We start from the raw sequence: 23,483 nt of genomic DNA on the forward strand, positions 1-23,483 counted from the left end.
CTCTCAGTAATAAGTAATTTCCAGTGTTTAGATCTTGCCATCTTTTGTTAAATTTAATCCTAAATACTTGTGTTTTTTAATACTATTGTATATGGTGTTTCAGAATTTATATTTTCTAGTTATTTGTTGCTTGTATATAGAAATACTGTTGTCAAGCCAATTTATATATGTCAACAAGTTACTTTTCATTTTTAATTTTTTACTTGTTGGATCAGAGCTTCCTATGGGGTAATTGAGGGCAATGGATTCTAAGACCACAGAGAATTTAAGTAAGCTAATATTTCTGTGGTTAAGTTGAGGCATACCTGCTGTCCTCTATTTTATATTCTGTAACTCCCTTAAGATTTAGGGAGTGTCTTATCTAAATTTAATGAGATCTGCAAGTATGGTATTTATTCTTAGTAGACAATCTTATTGTCAGGGAACAAGCAGAGCAGTTTTACTTCTTCCTTTTTAATCTTCATGGGTTTATTTCTTTTTCTTGCCTAATGCACTGGCAAGGACATTCAATATAATATTAAGTAGAAGTAGTAAGAGTAGACATCTTGCCTTATTCTCTGTTTTGGGAGCAGGGGGAATAAGTTCATTTTTTTCAAGTGTGATAGTACCTGTAGATTTTGAAAAAAGACTTATTGACTTATTTGAGAGAGACAATGGAGGAGGGGCAGAGGAAAAAGGGGAGAGAGTCCTAAGAGGAGTGCAGAGCCCAGAGTGGGGTCCATCTCACCACCAAGAGATCACATCCTGAACCAAAACCAAGAGTTTCGACTGCCGCCACCTGGGCACCCCTAATAGATGATGCCCTTTATCAGATTAAAGATTTTCTCTTTTATTGTCTACTGTGAGTTTTTATCATGAGTGGGTATTGAATTTTGTCAAATGCTTTTCCTGCTTTGTTGAGGTAATCATAGGTATTTTCTTTTTTTAAAATCAGTGTGGTAAATTATACTGATTAGATTTTGAATGTTAAATTTATCTTGTGTTATTGGGATAAACTTGCTTGCTTATGACATATTGTCCTTTTTTTACGTTTATTACTGATTATAGTTTGCTAATATTGGTTTATAATCTTTTTGAAGTGTCCTGATATCAGTTATGGTGGCTTCAAAGAAGAACTGGGAAATAGTCATTCTTTTATCATTGTTTGAAAGAGTTTGTGTTAGATAGGTATTATTTGATTTAAATCTACCATATCACATTTTGCTTTCTATTTGTGTCATATAGATTTTGTCCATTCTTTCCTGCCATCTTTTTTTTTTTTTATTTACCCTGCATCTTTTATTATTTGCCTTATTCTTCTTATAGGCCTTTTATATACATTCTTTATTTTTAATAAAGAAATGGGATGATTCCTGCCCCAAATTTGGTTCAAATATGTGAGCTATGACATTTCTCATACTATGAGAATTTGAGAAGAAGTTTATTACTCACACAGGAACTTTTAGGGTGAGCTGGATGAATACAAACAGGTCCTGGCTAGCTTTGGCAAAGCAGAGTGAGTGGATTGGGCTTATAGTGGCTAGGAAGTAGAACTAGGAAAAGGGTTTTATGTGTGGGAGGTTAAAATTTTTTTTGGTGCCAAAGAAGGAGGTACTTATATTCAGAGTTTCTTACCAGCCTGTCCAGATGTAGGGCCAAAGGCAATGCTTAAAAAGAAGTCATTAGTGAAACATCAAAAATGATATCAGACTTTATTACAGTTGTAGAGATTACCCTAATCATCTTAATTTATGTATTATCCTTTGTTGCTAGACACAATTTACCCAGTATTTTATTTAGGATTTTTACATCTATGTTCATGGGGGAATATTCACCTATAATTTTGTAATATCTTTGTCTGGTTTTGGTATGAGCATTAGGTTGACCTCAGAAATATATTAGAGGATACTCTGAAAGAGTTTGTGTAAGATTAATATTCTCTCTTTCTTAGGTATTTGGCAGAATTCACCAGTGAAGCCATTGTGGCCTTGAGTTTTTAGTACAGATTCAATGTAATAGATAAGACTGTGCAGATTTTCTTTTTTTTCTGATGTCAACTTTGAAAGTGTTTTTCAATAATTTTTTTTCTATTCTAACTTGTCAGAATTTGTTGATATGAGTTATTTTCATATCTTCTTATCCTTCCAATTTCTGAATCTTTAGTGAAATTAGCTTTTTTATGTCTGATATCAGTGATTTTTGTTTTCTCTTTTTTTACTTGCTTGATTTTTCTAGGGGTTAAGTCATTTGGGTTTTGTTGACCCTCTAGTGTGTGTTTTCTGTTTTTAAGGTTTCAGCTTATATATTTATTTTTTTCCTTCTGTTTGGGGTTTTAACTTGATGGTCTTTTTCTACATTTCTGAAAATAAGTACTCAATTTTTTTTCATATTCATTAACATTTAGCCTTTTTTTGATATAAACAGATTTTTATGTAGTTTCTCATCACCATCTTTGCTCTAAATATTTTCTCATTTCTGTTACAATTTGTTGTTATTGTTCCATGGGCTATGTAGAGATGTGTTTCTTAATTTCCAATTATATGAGAACTTTCTAATTATTATTTATTTCAAGTTAATTCTATTGTGGTCATTGAGATTATATTCTAAATGATTTCAACATATTTAAATTTCTTAGAATTGCTTCACTTTACAGTATATTTTTATTTTGATCAATGCACAGTTGAAGGGAGTATGTATTCTGCAGTTCCTGAATGTAATATCTATACATGTCAATTTGGTCCAGTTGAGCAAGTGTTATGTTGAAATCTTCATTTTTACTGAATTTTTGTCTGCTTGTTTAATTAGCATTTGAGAATATTATGTTAATATCTCCTTTGTTTTCCTTAACTATTTGGGAGTAAGTTGTTGACATACTGCCCCATCACTGTATCATTTCCTGTAAAAAGAACATATTCCTACATAACCCCAATAAAGCCATGAAAATCAGGAAATCAGTATCAGTGCTCCATTACAGACACTATTCAGGTTTTCTGGTTGTTCTAGTAAGGATTTTTATAATAAAAGTAGGCAGTTAAAAATCACATGTTGCATTTAGTTGTTAGGACTCTAATTTCCTTTGGTCTGGAACATTTCTTTAGTCTTTCTTTGACTTTCTTGACCTTCTGAAGATAACAGTTCATTTACTTTGTAGAATTTTTCTCAATTTGGGTTTCTCTGATGTTTATCATGATTAGGTTTGGGTTAGGACTATCACAGAAGTGACACTGAATTCTCATCGTAGTTATCAGATGTTGCACAATTTTTGTTTGTCCCACTGCTGACTGTTACGACATTAATTACTTCAGGTTATGGCTGCTAAGTTCCTTCACTGGGAAGTTACTCTTTTTCCCTTTGTAATTACATATTTTGTGGGAAGTATTTTGAAATTATGTAAATATCTTACACCTTTGTAGGTTTGGGTTTATTATATCCATACAGAATCATGCTTTCTTATTTCATTCATGGGTCTATTACGTTTTTTCTTCACTTTTTACTTTAAAAATATATAGACTCACAAGAGATTACAAAAATAGTTTAGAGAGTCCCACTCAACTTCTCTTACACAATATCTTATGTAACTTCAGTACATTATCAAAACCAGGAAATTTACATGATACAATACAGATAACTAGACTATAGACCTTCAAGAGATATCACCAGTTTTTGCATGCAGTTGGTTTTTAAAAAATATATATGTGTATAATTATATGAAATTTAATCACATAGATTTATGTAAATACTACCATAATCAAGATACAGAGGTGTTCTGTCATCACAAAGGAATTCCTTGTACACAGTCACACTCCTTCTCTCTGACCCTGCCTTCTTTAACCCTTGGAAAACAGTGATATGTTTTTCTAAGTATGATTTTATCATTTTGAGAATGTTCTATAAATGGAATCATATATAGCATGTAACCTTTGGGATTAACTCTTTTTACTCAGCCTAATAACCTGGAGATTAATATGAATTATTATATGTATCAATAGTTTTTTTTTAATTGCTAAGTAGTATTCTAATGTATGAATATATCACAGTTTATCCTGTAAAGGACATTTGTGTTGTTGCCAGTTTTTTTACTATTAGGAATATAACTGCTATGAACATTCAGGTTCCCTGTTTCTCTAGAGTGGGGCGCCCACTCTAGAGACACCTTCTTCATTCTGTTTGGGATCAGTCCACATGCCGAGCTGGATCTGCCTTTCCATGGAAACCTTTCCCATCCTTATTAGGCTCTGATATTTTATATCAGGCCACGCCTCCAGATTATCTCCTTGCCCTTATTAGATTATGATACCTTGTATTAGGCTGCTCTTTTACTTGGTTTTGTTGTTGTTGTTGTTGTTTTGTTTTACTCTTTTACTCCTTACACTAAAGAGGCTCTGTTACCTTACTCTGGGTACTTATTGCCTTACCCCATATAGGTGCCTAATTTATTCTCTCCACTCTGTCTAGTGGGACTTGGTTTGTTATTGGTGCCATGACTATGAAGGAGCACTCCACTTTTCATTCAGGAAAGAAAAGATAAAAGGATGGGGAAAATAAGGCAGGAGGAGGAGAAAAAGAAAGAATGCTTATTTTTTATTAGGATTTCCTTAGTATATCTTTTTCTATCCTTTTACTTTCAGTATATCTGTCACCTTATGCTAAATTGTATCTCGTGAATAGCATATAGTTTGGTTTTATTTATTTTTATCTTGTCAATATTTGTATTTTAATTGGGATATTTAGGTCATTTATATTCAATATAGTCATTGAAATGATTGTGTTAAGGTTTGCCGTTTTGCTGTTCATTTGTTTGTTTTCCGTGTCCTTTATTATTTCAATTATTTTTATTTCATGTTCTCTCCTTTGTTGGATTTTTTAAAAGATCTATTTATTTATTTATTTGAGAGAAAGACAGATAATGAGAGAGTACACAAGTGGGGAAGAGGTGCCCCTGTTGCATTTTTTATTGTACTTTTTTCTATTACTCTTTTAGTGATTATTCTAACGATAATACTTTACAATTCATTTTAAATTAGTATTCTTTCTACTTCATGAACAATGAGGACTCTTTAGGAGTGCGTGGGTGGCTCAGTCATTTAAGCATTTACCCTCAGCTCAGGTCATGATATCAAGGTCCTGGGATTGAGCCTCACATCAAGGTTCCAGAGCTCAGTAGGGAGTCTGCTTCTCTTTCTCTTTCTTTCTCTCTCTCTCAAATAAATAAATAGATAAATAAATAAATAAATGAAAATTTTTTTAAGAGTCTTTTTTTTTTTTTTTTTAAGAGAAAGAGTGTCTGGGTGGGAGTGGGGAAGGGCAGAGGGAGAGGGAGACAGAGAGACAGAATCTTAAGCAGGCTCCTCGTCCAGTACAGAACCCATGCAGGGCTCATTCTTGCAGCCCTGAGATCATACCTGAGCTGAAATCAAGAGTTGGCTGCTCAACAGACTGAGCCACCCAGTGCCCCGAATAATTAAATATGCTTATAACAGTTTAGCTCCATTTGCCTCCTCCTGCTTTTGTTCATGTGTTTATTTTCTACATTTTTATAAATCACCACAAGACATTGTTGCTTATTTTCTTTCATGTGAAATATAGAACATACAAGTATATATAAAAAGGTGCATCTGTATGAGTGTATATGAATAGGTACTTGTGTATGTTACACACACACACACACACACACACACACACACAGATGTAAGTACCTTCATTCTTTCCTGTAGTTCTGTACCATGTTGGATTGTTTTATTTGAGCCTAGAAAGTTTAGTATTTCTTGAGGTCTGCTGGGGACGTGTTCTGTTATTTTTTTAATTTTTTCTGTATTTGATTCTAAAAGGTAGATTCTAATTTTTATGAGAAGCCCTATATTTTTATCTATTATTCCCCATAATTTGATCTTTTAATATATTCACAGTCATTTTAAAGTCCTTCTTTCTGCACTAATTCCAATATCTTGAATCCTCTATAAAAGTTTTTGTTTTTCTCTTAGTTTTTAGTCACTTTTTTCTGCTTGATAAATTTTGTAATTTTTGATTATGTAATAAATGTTGTGGATTTGAAAAATCATAGGGACTGAGGATGCTGTTACTTTCCAGCCAGAGGATTTGCCTATTCCTCTGATCATATACAGTGGCTGATCACTTTAGTCATGTCAGGAATTTTCCTGGGTCAGCACTGGGGTGCAGTGCAATGACTCATTAAACTTTTTTTTTTTTTTAAGATTTATTTTTTTATTTGACAGAAAGAGAGAGAAAGCGAGAGTACAAGTAGGGGGAGCAACAGGCAGAGGGTGAGGGAGAAGCAGGCTCCTGCTGAGCAGTGAGCCCGATGGGGGGCTCAGTCCCAGGACCCTGGGATCATGACCTGAGCTGAAGGCAGAGGCTTAACGACTGAGCCACCCAGGCATCCCAACTCATTATACTTTTGATTTTTCCTGATCTGTGGCCTCCCTGGATTTTTTCTTTAAGCCTGACAGATCTTTAACTCTTCAGTAAGTAAATACAGCAAGATGTTCAGTTTAGTCTCTCAGGTGTTTTGAGTTCAGCTCTTGCAACTTCAGAATATGGCAAATGTAAGGGGAGTCCAGCTATATATTTGTTGTAGTTACACTTTCTTTTCTTTTTTTTCCAAGATTTATTTATTCATTTATTTGACAGACCGAGATCACAAGTAGGCAGAGAGGCAGGCAGAGACAGAGGGAGGAAGCAGGCTCCCTGCTGAGCAAACAGCCTGATGCCGGGCTCAATCCCAGGACCCTGGGATCATGACCTGAGCGGAAGGCAGAGGCCCTAACCCACTGAGCCACCCAGGTGCCCCTGTAGTTACACTTTCTTAATAGACATTTGTCTCATAAGAACTCAAACATTGAGATGATTTTACTTTTCCTGGATCAGCCCCCTTGTTGGGGGTGGCACTTCTGGGTTTTTATTGTCAGTCTGGAATATGTCCTAAGGTTTGAAAGTTCTCTCCCTCAGGCTGTAATTATTTAGCTTCCTGCCTTATTGAGGTTCAGAATCTGGCAGATGTCTTGAGGAGGAGACCTGATGTTTGTTACAGGCCCCTCTGTCTAGTGGGACTTGGTTTGTTATTGGTGCCATGACTATGAAGGAGATTTCACTCCACTTTTCTGATTTAGCTTTCCGTTCTCCCATACCATCCTGATACTAAAAAAGTGTCCTGTGGGGAAAATTGGCTGGCATTCTGCTAGATTTCACCTCATCATGCCAGCCCAGGAGTGATTTCTCTTTCCCAGTGGAGTATGTCTGCCTATACTCTGTCCCTGCCCATAATCTCCAAAATGCCCCTCTCTAGCTTATTAGATAATACTGTTTCCTGATGCTTCCATAATTTTTCTGATACAAAAAAAGTAGTAGATTTTTTTTTTAATTTCTTTTCAGCTTAACAGAATTCATTGTTTTTGCACCATACCCAGTGCTCCATGCAATACATGCCCTTCATAATACCCACCACCTGGCTCCACCCCTTCAAAACCCTCAGATTATTTTTCTGAAAAGTAGTAGATTTTTAAAAAATTTTATCTCCTGTCAACTTTCCTAAAAACTTACTTATATTCTAATGAGTTATGTTTAGATTGTTTTGGACTTTCTGTGTACCTAATTATGTCAAATATGAACAATGACAATATTATTTCTTCCTTTGTTATCCTTCTGTCTCTCATTTCTTTTTCCTGACTTCCTGCTAATGCCATTTAAGACCTTTACTAAAGTTGAACAGAAATGGTAAGAATTGGCATCCTTATTTTGTTCCTAATCTCACAGTGAACATTTTCTTCATTTCAGTATAAATAGGATGGTTGCTCTAAAGTTTTTTGTGGTTTCCCTTTGCTATGAGTTTTTATCTGAATAATTAATGAGTTTTATCAATATATTTGTATTGATATATTTGTATATATCAATATATATATCTATATAGATATATCAATATATTTGTATTTATATTTGACTATATTTATATGGTCATATGCATTTTCTCATTTATTTTATTGATGTGGTGAATCATATTGATTGATTCTTGAGTGTTAACTCACCTTGCATTCCAGGAGTAAACTATCTTGGTAGGAATTCACGTACATCCATTTAGTTTTGGATTTTGTTTATGATTTTGTTTGGATTTGGTTTAGGATTCTTGATTTTATACCCATAAAGGAGATTAGCCTATTATTTTCTTTTCTCCTAATTGTCCTTTTCAATTAGTGAAGGCAGAAGGTAGAAATTCAGAAGGCCTTCTCTTTTTTTTTTTTTTCCTTAATATTTTATTTATTTGTTTGACAGAGAGATCACAGGTAAGCACGGAGGCAGGCAGAGAGAGGGGGAAAGCATGTGGGGCTTGATCCCAGGACCTTGAGACCATGACCTGAGCTGAAGGCAGAGGCTTAACCCACTGAGCTACCCAGGTGCCCCAAAAGTTCTTCTCTTTTGTGATATAACTATTACTTCAAAATAATACAATATTACTCTATTTTTAAAAGAATAACTTTCAATTTCTTATTTTCAAAAAATATTAATTTGAGAGAGAGAGTGAGTATCTGTGTGAGCAGGGGAAGGGGTAGAGGGAAGAGGGAAAAAGAGAGAGACTCCTAAGCAGACTCTCCGCTGAGTGCAGGGCTCAATCCCATGACTCTGAGATCATGACCTGAGCTGAAATCAAGAGTCAGACACTTAAATGACTGAGCCAGTCAGGTACCTCAATAACTTGTTATTTTTGAGCAATTTTAGACCACAGAAAAGATACAAACATAATAGAGTATAATATATATCTATAATATATTATAGATATAATATTATTAGTTATATTATTAATTATTATATAATAATAATAATATTATTATTATTATGTATAGTAATCTTACATTACTATAATGTACATTTGTCAGAATTAAGAAGCCAACTTTGTACATTACTATTAACTACACTCCAGATTTTATTTATGTTTCACATTTTTTCCATCAATAACTTTTTTTTTTGGTTCCAGGACCCAGTGCATATCACATTCCCTTTGGTTAGCTATTGTACATCTTTCGTCTCCTCTTGTCAATGGCAGTTCCTCATTTCCTTATTTTTCATGATTTTGACAGTTTTGAGGAATATTGGTCAATCTGAGTTTAGATTGTTTTTTGCATGATTAGATGGAATTATGGGTTATGAAAAAAATACCATAAAAGGGTACCCATGTTTTCACATCCCAGCAGAGAGTATGTGACATCCACACAACACTGGTGATGACTTGAATAATATGGTGTTTGTTAGGTTTCTCTACTGTAAAGTTACTATTTATCACTTTTTATTACTCTGTTCTTTGGAATCCAGTTAATAAGTCCAGCCCATACTCAAGGAAGAAGGGAAAGATTAATCTTCACCTCCTTGGATGAGGAGGTATCTGCATATATTTTTTGGAAATTCTTCTGTAAAGAAGATTTGTATTCTCTTATTTTAAAAATCATTTATTTACTCTATTCTGTTTTAGTATTAATTCTCTAAAATATTAGTACATAATTACAATCTTAAATACCTCTGGTTCCCCCACTGACAATAAGCTTCTTGAGGCAAGTCTCTATTTTTGTACACTCTATGCATTTAGCACAGTCCCTTAATTTATTGTAGATGTCTAGTAATTTTTTTTTATTTTTTTATTTATCAGAGAGAGAGAGGGGAAGAGAGCGAGCACAGGCAGACAGAATGGCAGGCAGAGGCAGAGGGAGAAGCAGGCTTCCTGCTGAGCAAGGAGCCCGATGTGGGACTCGATCCCAGGACGCTGGGATTATGACCCGAGCCGAAGGCAGCTGCTTAACCAACTGAGCCACCCAGGCGTCCCGATGTCTAGTAATTTTTAAAAAATGATTATATTTTTACTTCAACTGGAAAGTACCATTTCCTAAATTGTACAGTAGCATTCTAAGTTGAAATTTAAAATAGATTTTTAAATGAATAAAGTAAACTCATGCATGATTTCATTGTAAGTATTTAAGATAGCAAAGGGTACTGCTGAAATACTTAGCCATTTGAGATTGATGTATCTCCACATAATGTTCCTTGAATCTGCCTTTGGAAAGAGATTACAGTATTCGGTAAGCCACAGATATTACCTTCTGTGTCTTTTCTCCTTTTTGTTCAGACCATCAGAGGAGATTAAGACCCCATTTTCTGCTTTTCCTGGAAAATTGTCATCTGATGCAGTCACTCAGATAACAACAGAAAGTCCAGGAAAAACCATGTTCTCATCTGAGATTTTTATTAATGGTGATGATCGTGGACTTGAAATTCCAGAGCCCAGTACCCCAAAGGTGGGCAAAGTTCCTGTCAAATTTGCTTCATCATCTTCAGGCCAACAGATTACTCATCCTCATGGCACAGATGGTAAGAGAATGTGATTACATTTTAGGTCATATTACCAACTTCTATATGAAATGATCTCAGAAATTTGTGAGGGGGTCTTTGAAGTAAAAAAAAATCCAATGTTATTTATTTATTTATATTTTTAATTTATTTTTATTATGTTATATTAGTCACCATACAATACATTATTAGTCTTTGTTTAAACTTTTATTATTTCAGTGTTCCAAGATTCATTGTTTATGCACCAATACCCAGTGCTCCATGCAGTACATGCCCTCCTTAATACCCACCACCAGGCTCACCCAACCCCTACCCTCCTCCCTTCCAAAACCCTCAGTTTGTTTCTCAGAGTCCACAGTCTCTCATGCTTTGTCCCCCCCTCTGATTTCCCCCAACTCCCTTCTTCTCCCAGTGTCCTCTGTGTTATTCCTTATGCTCAACAAGTAAGTGAGACCATATGATACTTGACTCTCTCTGCTTATTTCACTCAGCATAATCTCTTCCAGTCCCATCCATGTTGATACAAAAGTTGGGTACTCATCCTTTTGATGGAGGCATAATATTCCATTGTGTATATGGACCATATCTTCTTTATCTATTTGTCTGTTGAAGGATATCTTGGCTCATTAGTTTTTGATGTAGTGTTCCATGATTCATTGTGTGTGTATAAAACTCAGTGCTCCATGCCGTACATGCCCTCCTTAACACCCACCACCAGGCTAACCCATCCCACCACCCCCCTCCTCTTTAAAACCCTCAGGAGGACATTAGGAGAAGGAAAGGAAAAGTGAATTTGGGTAAATTGGAGGGGAGATGAAGCATGAGAGACTGTGGACTCTGAGAAACAAACTGAGGATTTTGAGGGCTTGGGTGAGCTTGGTGGTGGGTATTAAAGAGGGCACATATTCCAGGGAGCACTTGGTGAGGTGCATAAACAATCAATCTTGGAACACTGAAAAAATAAAATTAAATTAAAAAAAAAACCCTCAGTTTGTGGACTCCTGGAAAGAAAACCTAATTTTAGTTTTAAACATTAGGATTCTACATGATTTTATCCATCTTTTATTTACATGGCTGTGAAAGGAATGTGGCATGTTTTTGCCTTAATTTCTAGTGGAGATAACTTATGTGGGACTCAGGCTGCTTGTGGTTTATTTATTTTTATCTCATGATACTTAATGAATTAGTTCATAAAAATTTAAAAACTATGGATCAAGAAGATGTGGCATATATACACAATGGAATACTATGCAGCCATCAAAAGAAATGAAATTTTGCCATTTGTGACAACATGGATGGAACTAGAACGTATCATGCTTAGCGAAATAAGTCAAGCAGAGAAAGACAACTATCATATGATCTCCCTGATATGAGGAAGTGGTGATGCAACATGGGGGCTTAAGTGGGTAGGAGAAGAATCAATGAAACAAGATGGGATTGGAAGGGAGACAAACCATAAGTGACTCTTAATCTCACAAAACAAACTGAGGGTAGCTGGGGAGAGGGGGGTTAGGAGAAGGGAGGTGGGGTTATGGACATTGGGGAGGGTATGTGCTTTGGTGAGTGCTATGAAGTGTGTAAACCTGGCGATTCACAGACCTGTACCCCTGGGGATAAAAATATGTTTATAAAAAATTAAAAAAAAAAAACCTATGGATGTCTGATTTCAGGCCAGCAGATGAAGTATTGCCATTTTGTATTATATTAAATGTTAACATACTGTAATAAATAGATGAAAATATGTAATAGTACAAGCACAATACCAGTCTGTTGCTTATAAATCAATGACGAGGAACCCAGGTTGACTGTGGCCCTGCTGTCTTTAAAACACAGAATCCATAATTTCCTTGTATTCACCATCACAGTCAACTAGAAGGGACCCAAAAAAGCATGGAGAACCCCATGTCCTAGGCCTGGAAGTGGCTCAGATCACTTTCTTCTAGCTAGGAAATGGTTTAGCTATGATTTTGAGGATAAAGAAGTAGATTTTGATGAACAGCTGGTGACCTCAACCCTAAGGTCTACATTTAGAGTGTTCATGTGCTGTGAGAGTGGTAGTACGTGGTATTTATACTATATAACATTCAAAATAGAGCATTTTATTTTCTTTTTCAGACCAATAGCAGGAAAATTAATAATTAAGTTCCCATTCTTCCTTCAAATGAGAGTTAAATTACTAACTTAAGTTTAATAGTTTGCACAAAGTCTTCTCAAAATATTTAAGTTTTCCTCCTTATGCAAAAAGGTCTGTAGATAAAGATGGGGTATGCCTAAATATATAAAGAAAATTTCTTGATTCACCATATAACTTTGACTGAATTTAATTTAAACAAGTACACTTGTATGTTAAGATGGTTATAATTCTTACACATTTTTATGGTGAAAAAAAATACCCCCAAATCTACAGTTTAATAAATATCACCAAGAACAAACTTGTATATCAGTTACCTAATGCCACAATGATACTGTGAAACAACCTCCCAAATATGGGCTTTGTAACAATAAACATTTGCTTTTTCCACTCATGGGTTTTGTGAATCAGAGTTTGGCTTCAGGCTACAGAAATGGCTTAGGTCTGTACGCTAAGCCTTGTTCTGAAACCCCAGCTAGTGGAACAATGTCTGTCCTGGGTTATATTGTTCTTATGGTGATGCCAGAAGCATAAGAGGAGAAATGAAAATATGTTTTAAACCCCTACATCAAATGCATCTATTTATATAGAGGCCATAATTTATGTTTTCATCTTGGCATACAGGATCTAGGAGAAAGGATTCCTATAAAGGATGAATGTCATTTGGCCTACTGATAAAATAGTGTTTTTAATACTGTGTATTTAAAAGTAAAATTTTATGGGTTTTTTTTTTTTTTTTAAGATTTTATTTATTTATTTGTCAGAGAGAGAGCACACAAGCCGTCAAAGTGGCAGGTAGAAGCGGAGAGAGAAGCAGGCTCCCTGCCGAGGAAGGAGCCCAATGCCGGACTTGATTCCCGGATCCTGGGATCATGATCTGAGCTGAAGGCAGCAGCTTAATTGACTGAGCCACCCAGGCATCCCTTGTGGGATTTTTTTTGTATGAAAACATTTTAACTTACAAAGAATAGTATGTTAAACACATGACTGTGCTCAATACATAAATTACCAAATTCAGAATAATATATGTATATTTTTGTTTCTATTTTCCAAGTTTTTGAAGAAATAAATTTTATAGTTGAATTTTCTTCTTTATCCTTCTCTAATCTTTTTTTTTCTTTCTTAAGAATAACCATTATTTGCTGTGTAGTCACTTCTTTCCCCATAAGCAGCCAGGCCAAAGTAACCTTAAAACTATTGCATCCAAACAAAGTTGTCAGGAGTTTTGAAAAGCCACTTCTCTGTCTCAGAATTCTCCAGCTCTGCATGACAGCCATTCTTGCTCTCGGTCCATTGTAATTCTACCCACTTGTTATTACTTATTTTTTTTGTAGCCTTTCACCTAACTGGTGAATATAACCATCATTATCAAACATTATATACACTGGTAGAGAAAGAAAATTAATAAATCAATATTCCTACAGTGACTACAGTAATGACCAAATAGAAGTGGAGGCAATAGCCTATTTTTTCTGTTTAAAATTTCCCCTCCTCTCTACACTTTTTTGTTTCCCTTGACTTCACAGAGACAAAACCATATATATATATAATATATATATATAAATCTCCTCTATTATAATCAAATTATTACTTTGTTACATATACCTCCTTCCTCTAGAATGCTAGCTCTTCTTGAAAGCAGAGATATTTTTCTGTTTTAGTTCACTGATATATGCTAAGACTTTTTTTTTAAGTTTATTTATTTAAATAATCTCTACACTCCCATGTGGAGCTTAGACTCACAAACCTGAGATCAAGAGTTACATGCTCTTCCGACTGAGCCAGCTAGGCACCCTGATCTTTCCCAAGAATCTTGTACACTGCTTGGCACATGAAAGGCACTCAGTATTATTCAGTGAATTAATAAATCTTTTCTTATTAATTTTTCTGATCTTTCTCTCTTTAGCCCAGCCTTCACTGTTGCCATATAAGCCTCCTGGTAGTACGAGGATGTACTATGTTCCACAATTGAAACAAATTCCTCCATCTCTGGATTCCAGATCAGATACCACCATTGAGAGCTCACACTCAGGTATTATGCATAAATTATTCAGAATTTTATTTTTTGAAATTTTACTTGTGGATTGGCTGGTTAATTCTAGAATGACATATGAAAGCTCAGTGACATAATCCTTTAGTGTGAAATATGGAGCTTTTTATGCCTCAGTCTCTAGTTCAAAGAAATGTGTTATTTGGTGAGATGTGTTATGTATATATAAACATTTAATAAATATTTAATGAAAATTATATGGATAATTGTTTGTTTAGGTTAGTGGACTTTATTTCAGATGAAGGTTTCCAAGTTTTTTATGTTCACAGTGCCCTTTTGGTGATTTTTTTTTCTTATCATCATGTAGAATACATATGAACATAAGAAGTGTTTTTTTTTAAGTGCTGTAAGTTATTAAGACATAAATACTTACTGTTTTGATCTAACAATTTAAACAAAAATATTAGGCATTTCCTTTTAGTTTTGTGTTTTGAAAGAAAATACTTTACTTTGTTCTTAAATAACTAGTTACTTACCAATGCAGTATGTGCAGCTGTTAGAACACTGTATAGCTTCTCAAACCTTGAGATGAAATTTTACACAATCATAGTTATTTGCTGCTTTTACTACAGAAACTGTCAAAAATCCAGCTTTGCAGAGATACAACAGCATTGAAAGGAATATGGTACTATCTGATACTGAAACTTTGAACTCCTTTGGGCCAGTAGCTTGTGTACTGTACTAGGTACCAGTTATCACTGTTGTTTCCGTGGAATCTTAAAATATCCCATAGCACCCCCTGTGAGATCATCACAGGGTAACTGCAGATTTAGAAAATGAATAGCACCCCATGCAGGAATTCAGTAAATAGTTTTTGTGGGGATTTTAAGATAAGAATACTGAGTTGGTGTGGTGTGGGGTTTTGGTTGATGCCATAACATTTAGGGTGGTCCACAGGAGATGACTTGTTTCAGTTTAGATACAATTTTTTTTCATGATTTATCAATAGATATCTTGATATGTGTAGAAATAGCACACAAATGAGAAATTTTCCCTAGTCTTAGGCAGACTTTTTTGTTGTTAACTTTAAGAGGACCAAGCAAGTACCTAGTTGTAACTAAGTTAAAGTGCCTGGTACAACTGCTTCTAATTCCCCACTGTGAAGCTACTGAAAAAAAGAACCATCAAAATGCTGATATTACCAAATGATAAGATTAATTATTAAGCCTATAACCAGGAACTAGAAGAAATTTCATGGCATGCAAGGCTATGATTTTATTTATTTATTTGGCAGAGAAGGGAACACAGGCAGGGGAAGCTGGAGAGGGAGAAACAGGCTTCCTGCTCATCAGGGAACCCAGTGCGGAACTTCATCCCAGGACCCTGGGATCATGACCTGAGCTGAAGGTAGAGGTTTAACGACTGAGCCACACAGGTGCCCCAAGGCTATGATTTTAAAAATACACTTAATGGGGTTTTATTCCTGGGTTGCAAGGATGGTTCAGTATTTACACGAATGCAATACATCACATTAATAAAAGATAATAACCATATGATCATTTTCAATAGATGCAGAGAAAGCATTTGATAAAGTACAACACCCATTCGCAATAAAAACCCTCAACAGAGTAGGTTTAGAGGGAGCATACCTCAACGTACTAAAGACCATGTGTGAAAAACCCACAGCTGATACCATCCTAAGTGGGGGAAAACTGAGCTTTTCTTCTGGGGCAGGAACATGACCAGGGATGTCCACTCTCTCCACTTTAATTCAGTGTAGTACTGGAAGTCCTAGCCACAGCAATCAGATGACTAAAAGAAATAAAAAACATTCAAATGAGCAAGGAAGGAGTCAAACTTTCAGTGTTTGCATATGACATGATACTATATACAGAAATCCAAAAAACTGCTAGAACTGATAAATTCAGTAGAGTCACAGAATACAAAATCAACATACAGAAATCTGTTGCATTTCTATACAGCAGTAATGAAGTAAAAGAAAGAGAAAATAAGGAATCAGTCTCATTTACAGTTGCACCAAAAATAGTAAGATACCTAGCAATCAACCAAACCAAAGAGTTGAAAGACTTATACTCTGAAATTGAAGATGATGCAAAGAAATGGAAAGACATTCCATGCTCATGGACTGGAAGAACAAATACTATTAAAATGTCTATACTACCCAAAGCAAATTACACATTTAGTGCAATCCCTAACAAAATGCCAGTAGCATTTTTCACAGAGCTAACACAAGCAATTCTAAAATCTGTGTGGAACCAAAAAAGACTCCAGATAGCCAAAAAGCAACCTTGAAAAAGAAAAACAAAGCTGGAGACATCACAATTCCAGACTTCAAGTTATATTACAAAGCTAGAGTAGTCGAAACAGTATGGTACTGGCACGTAAATAACCACATAGATCAATGGAACAGAATAGAAAACCCAGAAATGAAGCCTCAATTACATTGTCAGTTAAACTTCAACAAAGCAGGAAAGAATATCCAATGGGAGAAAGACAGTCTCTTCAGTAAATGGTATTGGTAAAACTGGACAGTAACATGTGAAAGAATGAAACTGGAACACTTTCTTAAACCATATACAAAAATGAATTCAAAATAGATTAAAGACCTAAATGTGAAACATGAAACCATAAAAATCCTAGAACGGAATATAGGCAGTAAAGTAATTTTTTTGACATTAGCTATACCATCTTCTTTCTAGATATGTCTTGTGAGGCAAGGGAAACAAAATAAAAAATAAACTATTGGGACTATGTCAAAATACAAAGCTTCTGCCCAGGGAAGGAAACAATCACCAAAACTAAAAGGCAAACTATGGAATGGAAAAAGATATTTGTAGATGACATATCTGATAAAGAATTAGTATCCAAAGTATGTAAAGAACTTATAAAACTCAACCCCCAAAAATGAGTAATCCAACTAAAAATGGGTAAAAGACACAAATAGACATTTTTCCAAAGAGGATATGCAGATGACCAACAGACACATCAAAAGATGCTTAACATCACTGATCATCAGATAAATGCAAATCAAAACTACAATGAGGGACACCTGGGTGGCTCAGTTGGTTAAGCAGCTGCCTTCGGCTCGGGTCATGATCCCAGCATCCTGGGATCGAGTCCCACATCGGGCTCCTTGCTCGGCAGGGAGCCTGCTTCTCCCTCTGCCTCTGTCTGCCTTTCTGTCTGCCTGTGCTCGCTCTCTCTCCCTCTCTCTCTCTGATAAATAAATAAAATCTTTAAAAAAACAAACAAACAAACAAAAACTACAATGAGAGATCACCTCACACCTGTCAGAATAGCTAAAATCAACAGCAGGAAACAACAGGTATTCATGAGGATGTAGAGAAAGAGGAACCCTTGTGCACTTTTGATGGGAATGCCAACTGGTGCAGCCACTCTGGAAGACTGTATGGGGTTCATCAAAAAGTGAAAAATAGAACTATCCTATGACCCAGCAATGGTATGAATACCATTTTAGAGTTTTCACAATCACTGGGGCTTAACACCAGGAACTTCAAAAATAAACTGGCTCTGCTTTGGGATAGCCAGAGGGCAATAGGAAATTGAGTCCCTGCTTTTAAAGGAACAGCACAACAGCCCTTCTGAGATACAGTATAGAAGCAGTAGTTTGGAAAAATGCCGAGAGTACATCAGAAGATCTATTTACCAATCTCAGGTATGCAGTAGGAGCAAGGATCTTTAGATTTCTCCAAGAACGAAAGAGCCAGTGCCATTTTTCTTCCCCATCCACAATCCCGCATATTTGCTGAAGAAGCATGAACACTCTCCACCTAGCTTTGTTAATAGGATCCCTCACTCCCATGTTGTGCTCCCACGGATCTGCCACATCCAAACTGCTCTCAGTGGGAGTTCTCCCAAAGGTGCCAGGTCTTCTCCCACAAGCGTACCAACACATACCTAGCATTGCTAACAATGTGTCCTGCCCCCACATTCTCCTGAGAATTTGTTCCATCTGACCCACCCTTGGCAAGAGTCCATCGAAAGTAGCACCAGAAGCATGGTATTGTGCAAGTAGCCCCAGTAGTGACCAGAACCACTCCAAGGTGATTCCCTCCCTGAGTAGAGATGAAGATAAATACCAGTTCACCTTTGGGCTGGGAGCAGACATCTGGTCTGAATACATGCCCTGCCCACCAACAAAAGCCTCTCAGGGAACAACACAAGGAGAGCATCCTGCAGTTCAGTGCAACTGCAGCTCCAGCAGACATCTGGTCATACCCAACTCAATCACAAGGCAGCCCCAGACTGGCCCATAACAGCATAGAGTCTAAACCTGCCCACTACAAGCAAAGAGACCGATTGCAGCTGACTGGACTGAAGGCAAACATGGCTAAATCCCAGTAGTAGGACCATGCAATACTTGGAGGAGTTACCCCTGAAGCACCAGGTTCTGGCGAACAGGGGACATTGCACTGCATGGCACTACAGGACCTCTTCTTCATAAGGCCACTATCAAGACCAGGAGATATAGCTGACCTTTCTTTCTTTCTTTCTTTTTTTTAAGATTTTATTTATTTATTTATTTATTTGACAGAGAGACAGCGAGAGAGGGAATACAAGCAGGGGAAGTGGAAGAGGGAGAAGCAGGCTCCCCACTGAGTAGGGAGCCTGATTGCAGGGCTCAATCCCAGGCCCCTGGGATCACGACCTGAGCTGAAAGCAAACTCTCAATGAACTGAGCCACCCAGGCCCCCCGCAGCTGACTTTTCTAACACAGAGAAACAATTAGAAAAAGGGAGATAGAGGAATATGTCCCAAATGAAAGAAAAGGACAAAAATCACAGCAAGAGAGCTAAACAAAATGAAGATAAGCAATATGCCTGATAGAAAATATAAAGTAATGTTAATAAAGATAGTCACTGAACTTGAGAAAAGAGAGCCATATCTCAGTGAGATTCTCAACAAGGAGAAAATGTTAAAAAAAAAGAATCATTGATGAACTCAATAACAAATTAAAAATACACTAGAGAGAGAAAAAAAAATAGACTAGAGAACACAGAAGAATGGATCAGTGAGCAGTGGAACACAGAGTAATAGAAAGCAATCAAGCTGAACAGAAGATAGAAAAAACAGTGATAATAGGAGGTTAGGGGAACTTGATGATGCTAATAAGCATGACACTCATATTATAGGGCTCTCAGAAGAAAAAGGGAGCAGAAAATTAATTCAAAGAAATAGCTGAAAACTTACCACATCTGGGGAAAAAAACAGATATCCAGATCCAGATTGTAAATGTGAGAAATAAATGAAGCAAAATATGTATTTAGTGCGGAAATTGTTATAATTGAAGGATTTATAGACCCAAGTGCGTAGTTTTCAAGCAATATGGCAACAGAGAGATTTTCACAAATACATAGGAACTCAAAGCATACTCTGCCTTCATACTTTTTTTTTTATTGGGTTTTAAATTTTAATTCCAGTGTAGTTAACACACAGTGTTATATTAGTTTCAGGAGTAAAACATAGTAATTCAACAATTCTGTACATCATTATTTAGTGCTCATCATCTTAATCCCCTTCACTTACTTCACTGAACACCCCCAACCCATCTCCCCTCTGATATGCTTTATTTTAAATGAGTAACCTCCGTTAAAGTTATTTTTTTTCATCAAGAACACTTTTTTACTTGAAGCATACTTCAGAATACATGGTTCTAAAATATCTATATAACATATTCCACCCAAGAAAAACAGAATACACATTTTCTTTAAATACACATAGAAAAATTCCCTGGTTAAATCACTTGAAAAGAAATATAACAAATATTACAGATTTAAGATGACTGAAATATACCAAGTGTATTTTCCAGCCATGATGTTATAAAACTAAATATCAACAATAAAACAAAGCTGGAAATCTACAATATAAATATGAAATATTGAATATGTAAGTATTAACACCCTATGCACCATAGCAGTGGGCCAATATTAATAAATATTAACACCCTATTTGGCCAATTATTTATTAACCAATGTTAATAAATATTAACACCCAATTTGACTCTATAGCATTGGGCCAAATAAGAAATGAAATGCAAATCAAAATATGTCTCAAGACAAAAGAAAAAGAAAACACAACATTCCAAAACCAATGGGATGCAGCAAAAGCAGATGTTAGAGTGAAATTTATGTCATAAATGCTTGTGACGTTAAGGGGAAAAGATTAACATCACACCCCAAGGAACTAGAAAAAGAATAAATGTAGCTGCAATTTAGTAGAGGGAGGAAACAACAAAGAAAAATCAGAGATAATTAAAATAGAGACCAGAATAAACAATCACATAATGTTGAAAGTTATGACCAGATTTTCAAAAATATGTAAATGAATAACAAAATGGGCAATGCTTTAACTACATCAACTAAGGTGGGGGGGGGGGGGAAGAAAAGTCCCGAAAACCAGAATGAGAAATGGAAGAGAAAACAATAGATAACCACAGAAATACAGTGTGAAAACAGATTATTTTAAATAATTATATACTAACAAATCAGATAACTTAGAAATATACAACCAGATAACTTCTAATAATGCACGAATTACCAAGATTGCATCGTGAATCTTGAATCCCAAAAGTAGGAAATCTTAGACCAATAATAAGCATGAGAGTTACATTAGGAGTCAAAACTCTCCCAGCACAGAAAAGCCCAAGACCCCATGGTTTCATTGGTGAATTCTATCAAACATTAAGAAAAAATAATAATGACAATCTTATCAAAATCTTAAAATAATAGAGGAGAGGGAACACATTCAAAATCATTCCATGAATCCAGTACTACCTTGATACCAAAGCAGGATAAAAACAGTATAAGAACAAAAAAGTCTAGTATGTCCAATATAAGTATTGTTGCTCCAACTTTTTTTTTGACATCCATTTGCCTATTAGGGGTTTCTCCACCCCCTCACTTTAATTTAGCTGGTGTTTTTAGGTCTAAAATGAGTCTCTTTGTAGGAAGCCTTCATACTTTCTTAAAAAATTAATTTGAAGACTCATCCACCTGAAGAGGTGGCTCTAAATGAAGAGCTCCAGAAAGAGTAATGAAGCAGTGGTGAACTTTGAAGCCAGGTTAACATAACACTCACCTAAATAGAAATTTTAGTTACAAGACGAACAAAAAATGTCAAAAGTTAATTTTGGAATGAAAAACATGAGAACAAAACACAGTTTAATTATATCCTTTGTGTTTGATAGAAAAGACCAAAGAAGTCTTATTTTATTAATGATTTGGTGATCAGATAGATTAAAGAAGTTCTTATGGGGCGCCTGGGTGGCTTAGTGGGTTGGTTAGAGCCTCTGCCTTGGGCTCAGGTCATGATCCCAGGGTCCTGGGATCGAGCCCCACATGGGGCTCTCTGTTCAGTGGGGAGCCTGCTTCCCCCCGCCCCCCGGCTGCCTCTCTGCCTACTTGTGTTCTCTGTCAAATAAATAAATAAAATCTTTAAAAAAATAAGAAGTTCTGGGACGCCTGGGTGGCTCAGTTGGTTAAGCCGCTGCCTTCGGCTCAGGTCATGATTCCAAGGTCCTGGGATCGATTCCCACATCGGGCTCCTTGCTCGGCGGGGAGCCTGCTTCTCTCGCTGCCTCTGCCTGCCTCTCTACCTGCTTGTGTGTACTCTCTCTCTATCTCTGGCAAATAAATAAAAAAAATCTTAAAAAAAAATAAAAATAAAAGAATAAGAAGTTCTTATAAAACTAATACATTATCAGAAGCACAGGCAACAAAAGAAAGAAATTGGAATTTATGAGAAGTTAAAACTTTTGTGTATCAAAAATCTATCAACAGGGTAAAAAGGTAATTCACAGAATTAGAGCAAAATGCAATCATGTATCTGATAGGGGATTAATATTCATTATATATGAAGAACTCTTAATAACTCAACAACAGCCAACAGTCTTATTTTAAAATGGGCACAGGATCCGAATAAATGTTTTTCCAATACAGATACACAAATGGCAAAAAAAGCCATTAAAAAGATGCTGTACATTATTAGTCATAGAGGAAAGGCAAGTCGAAACCACAGTGAGATACCATTCCATATCCAGTAGGAGGGCTGATATCAAACAGAAAATAACAAGGCTTGGTCAGGGGGAGAAATTGCAACCCATGTGTATTGCTGGTGGGAATTTAAAAGGATGTAGCCACTACAGAGAGTATTGTGGTACCTGAAAAAGTCAAACATAGAGAAGTACCTGGGTAGCTCAGTCGGTTAAGTGTCGGACTCTTGATTTTGGCCCAGGTCATGATCTCGGGGTCATGAGATCGAGCCCGGCAACAGGCTCCCTGCTGGGCATGGAGCCTGCTTAAGGTTCTCTCTCTCCTCTCTCCTCTTTCCCCCACTGTGCACATGCTCTCTCTCTCAAAAACAAACAAACAAACAAACAAACAAAACATTAAAAATGTTTAACATGGAATTACTATATGAGCTAACATATACCCAAAAGAATTGAACGCAGGGATTTGAATAAATGTTTGTGTGCTCATGTTCATAGCAACATTATTCACAATAGCCAAAATGTGGATACAACTCAAATGTCTATCAGCTGATGAATAAATACATAAAATGTGATACATATATGCAGTGGGATATTATTCAGCTTTAAAAAGGGTGAAATTTGGCACATGCTACATTGTTGATGAACACTGAAGATACTGTGCTAAGTGAATAAGCTAATCACAAAGGGACAAATATTCTAAGATTTTACTTACATGAGGTACCTAGAGTAGTCAAATTCATAGAGACAAAGTAGGACAGTGGTTATCAAGGGTTGAGGGGAGGAGGAAAAGGGAATTACCATTTAATAGTTACAGTTTTGGTTTGTGAAAATGTGTGAATTCTGGAGATGCATGATATGATCGTTGCACATCAGTGTAAATGTACTTAAAACCACTGAACTATACACTTAAAAATGGTTACAGTGGCAAAATTTATGTATATTTTACCTCAATAAAAAAATGCTAAAAAAAATACTACTGGAAAAACACTAATTGAATTTTTTTTAAG

The 23,483-nt window shown here is 35.9% G+C and overlaps 1 protein-coding gene across 4 annotated transcripts in view; it reads left to right on the forward strand.

Annotated features, from left to right (window-relative positions):
* Positions 1–23,483, forward strand: part of ALMS1 (ALMS1 centrosome and basal body associated protein) — a 211,932-nt gene that overhangs the window by 123,929 nt on the left and 64,520 nt on the right. For all 4 annotated transcript variants that reach the window (XM_059188066.1, XM_059188063.1, XM_059188065.1 and 1 more), the window contains 2 exons: positions 10,103–10,344; positions 14,361–14,486. In XM_059188066.1, coding sequence (XP_059044049.1) covers positions 10,103–10,344; positions 14,361–14,486 — 368 coding nt within the window. The remainder of the gene's footprint in view (positions 1–10,102; positions 10,345–14,360; positions 14,487–23,483) is intronic.

The sequence above is a fragment of the Mustela lutreola genome, chromosome 9 (genome assembly GCF_030435805.1).
Source record: "Mustela lutreola isolate mMusLut2 chromosome 9, mMusLut2.pri, whole genome shotgun sequence".
Lineage (NCBI taxonomy): Eukaryota > Metazoa > Chordata > Mammalia > Carnivora > Mustelidae > Mustela > Mustela lutreola.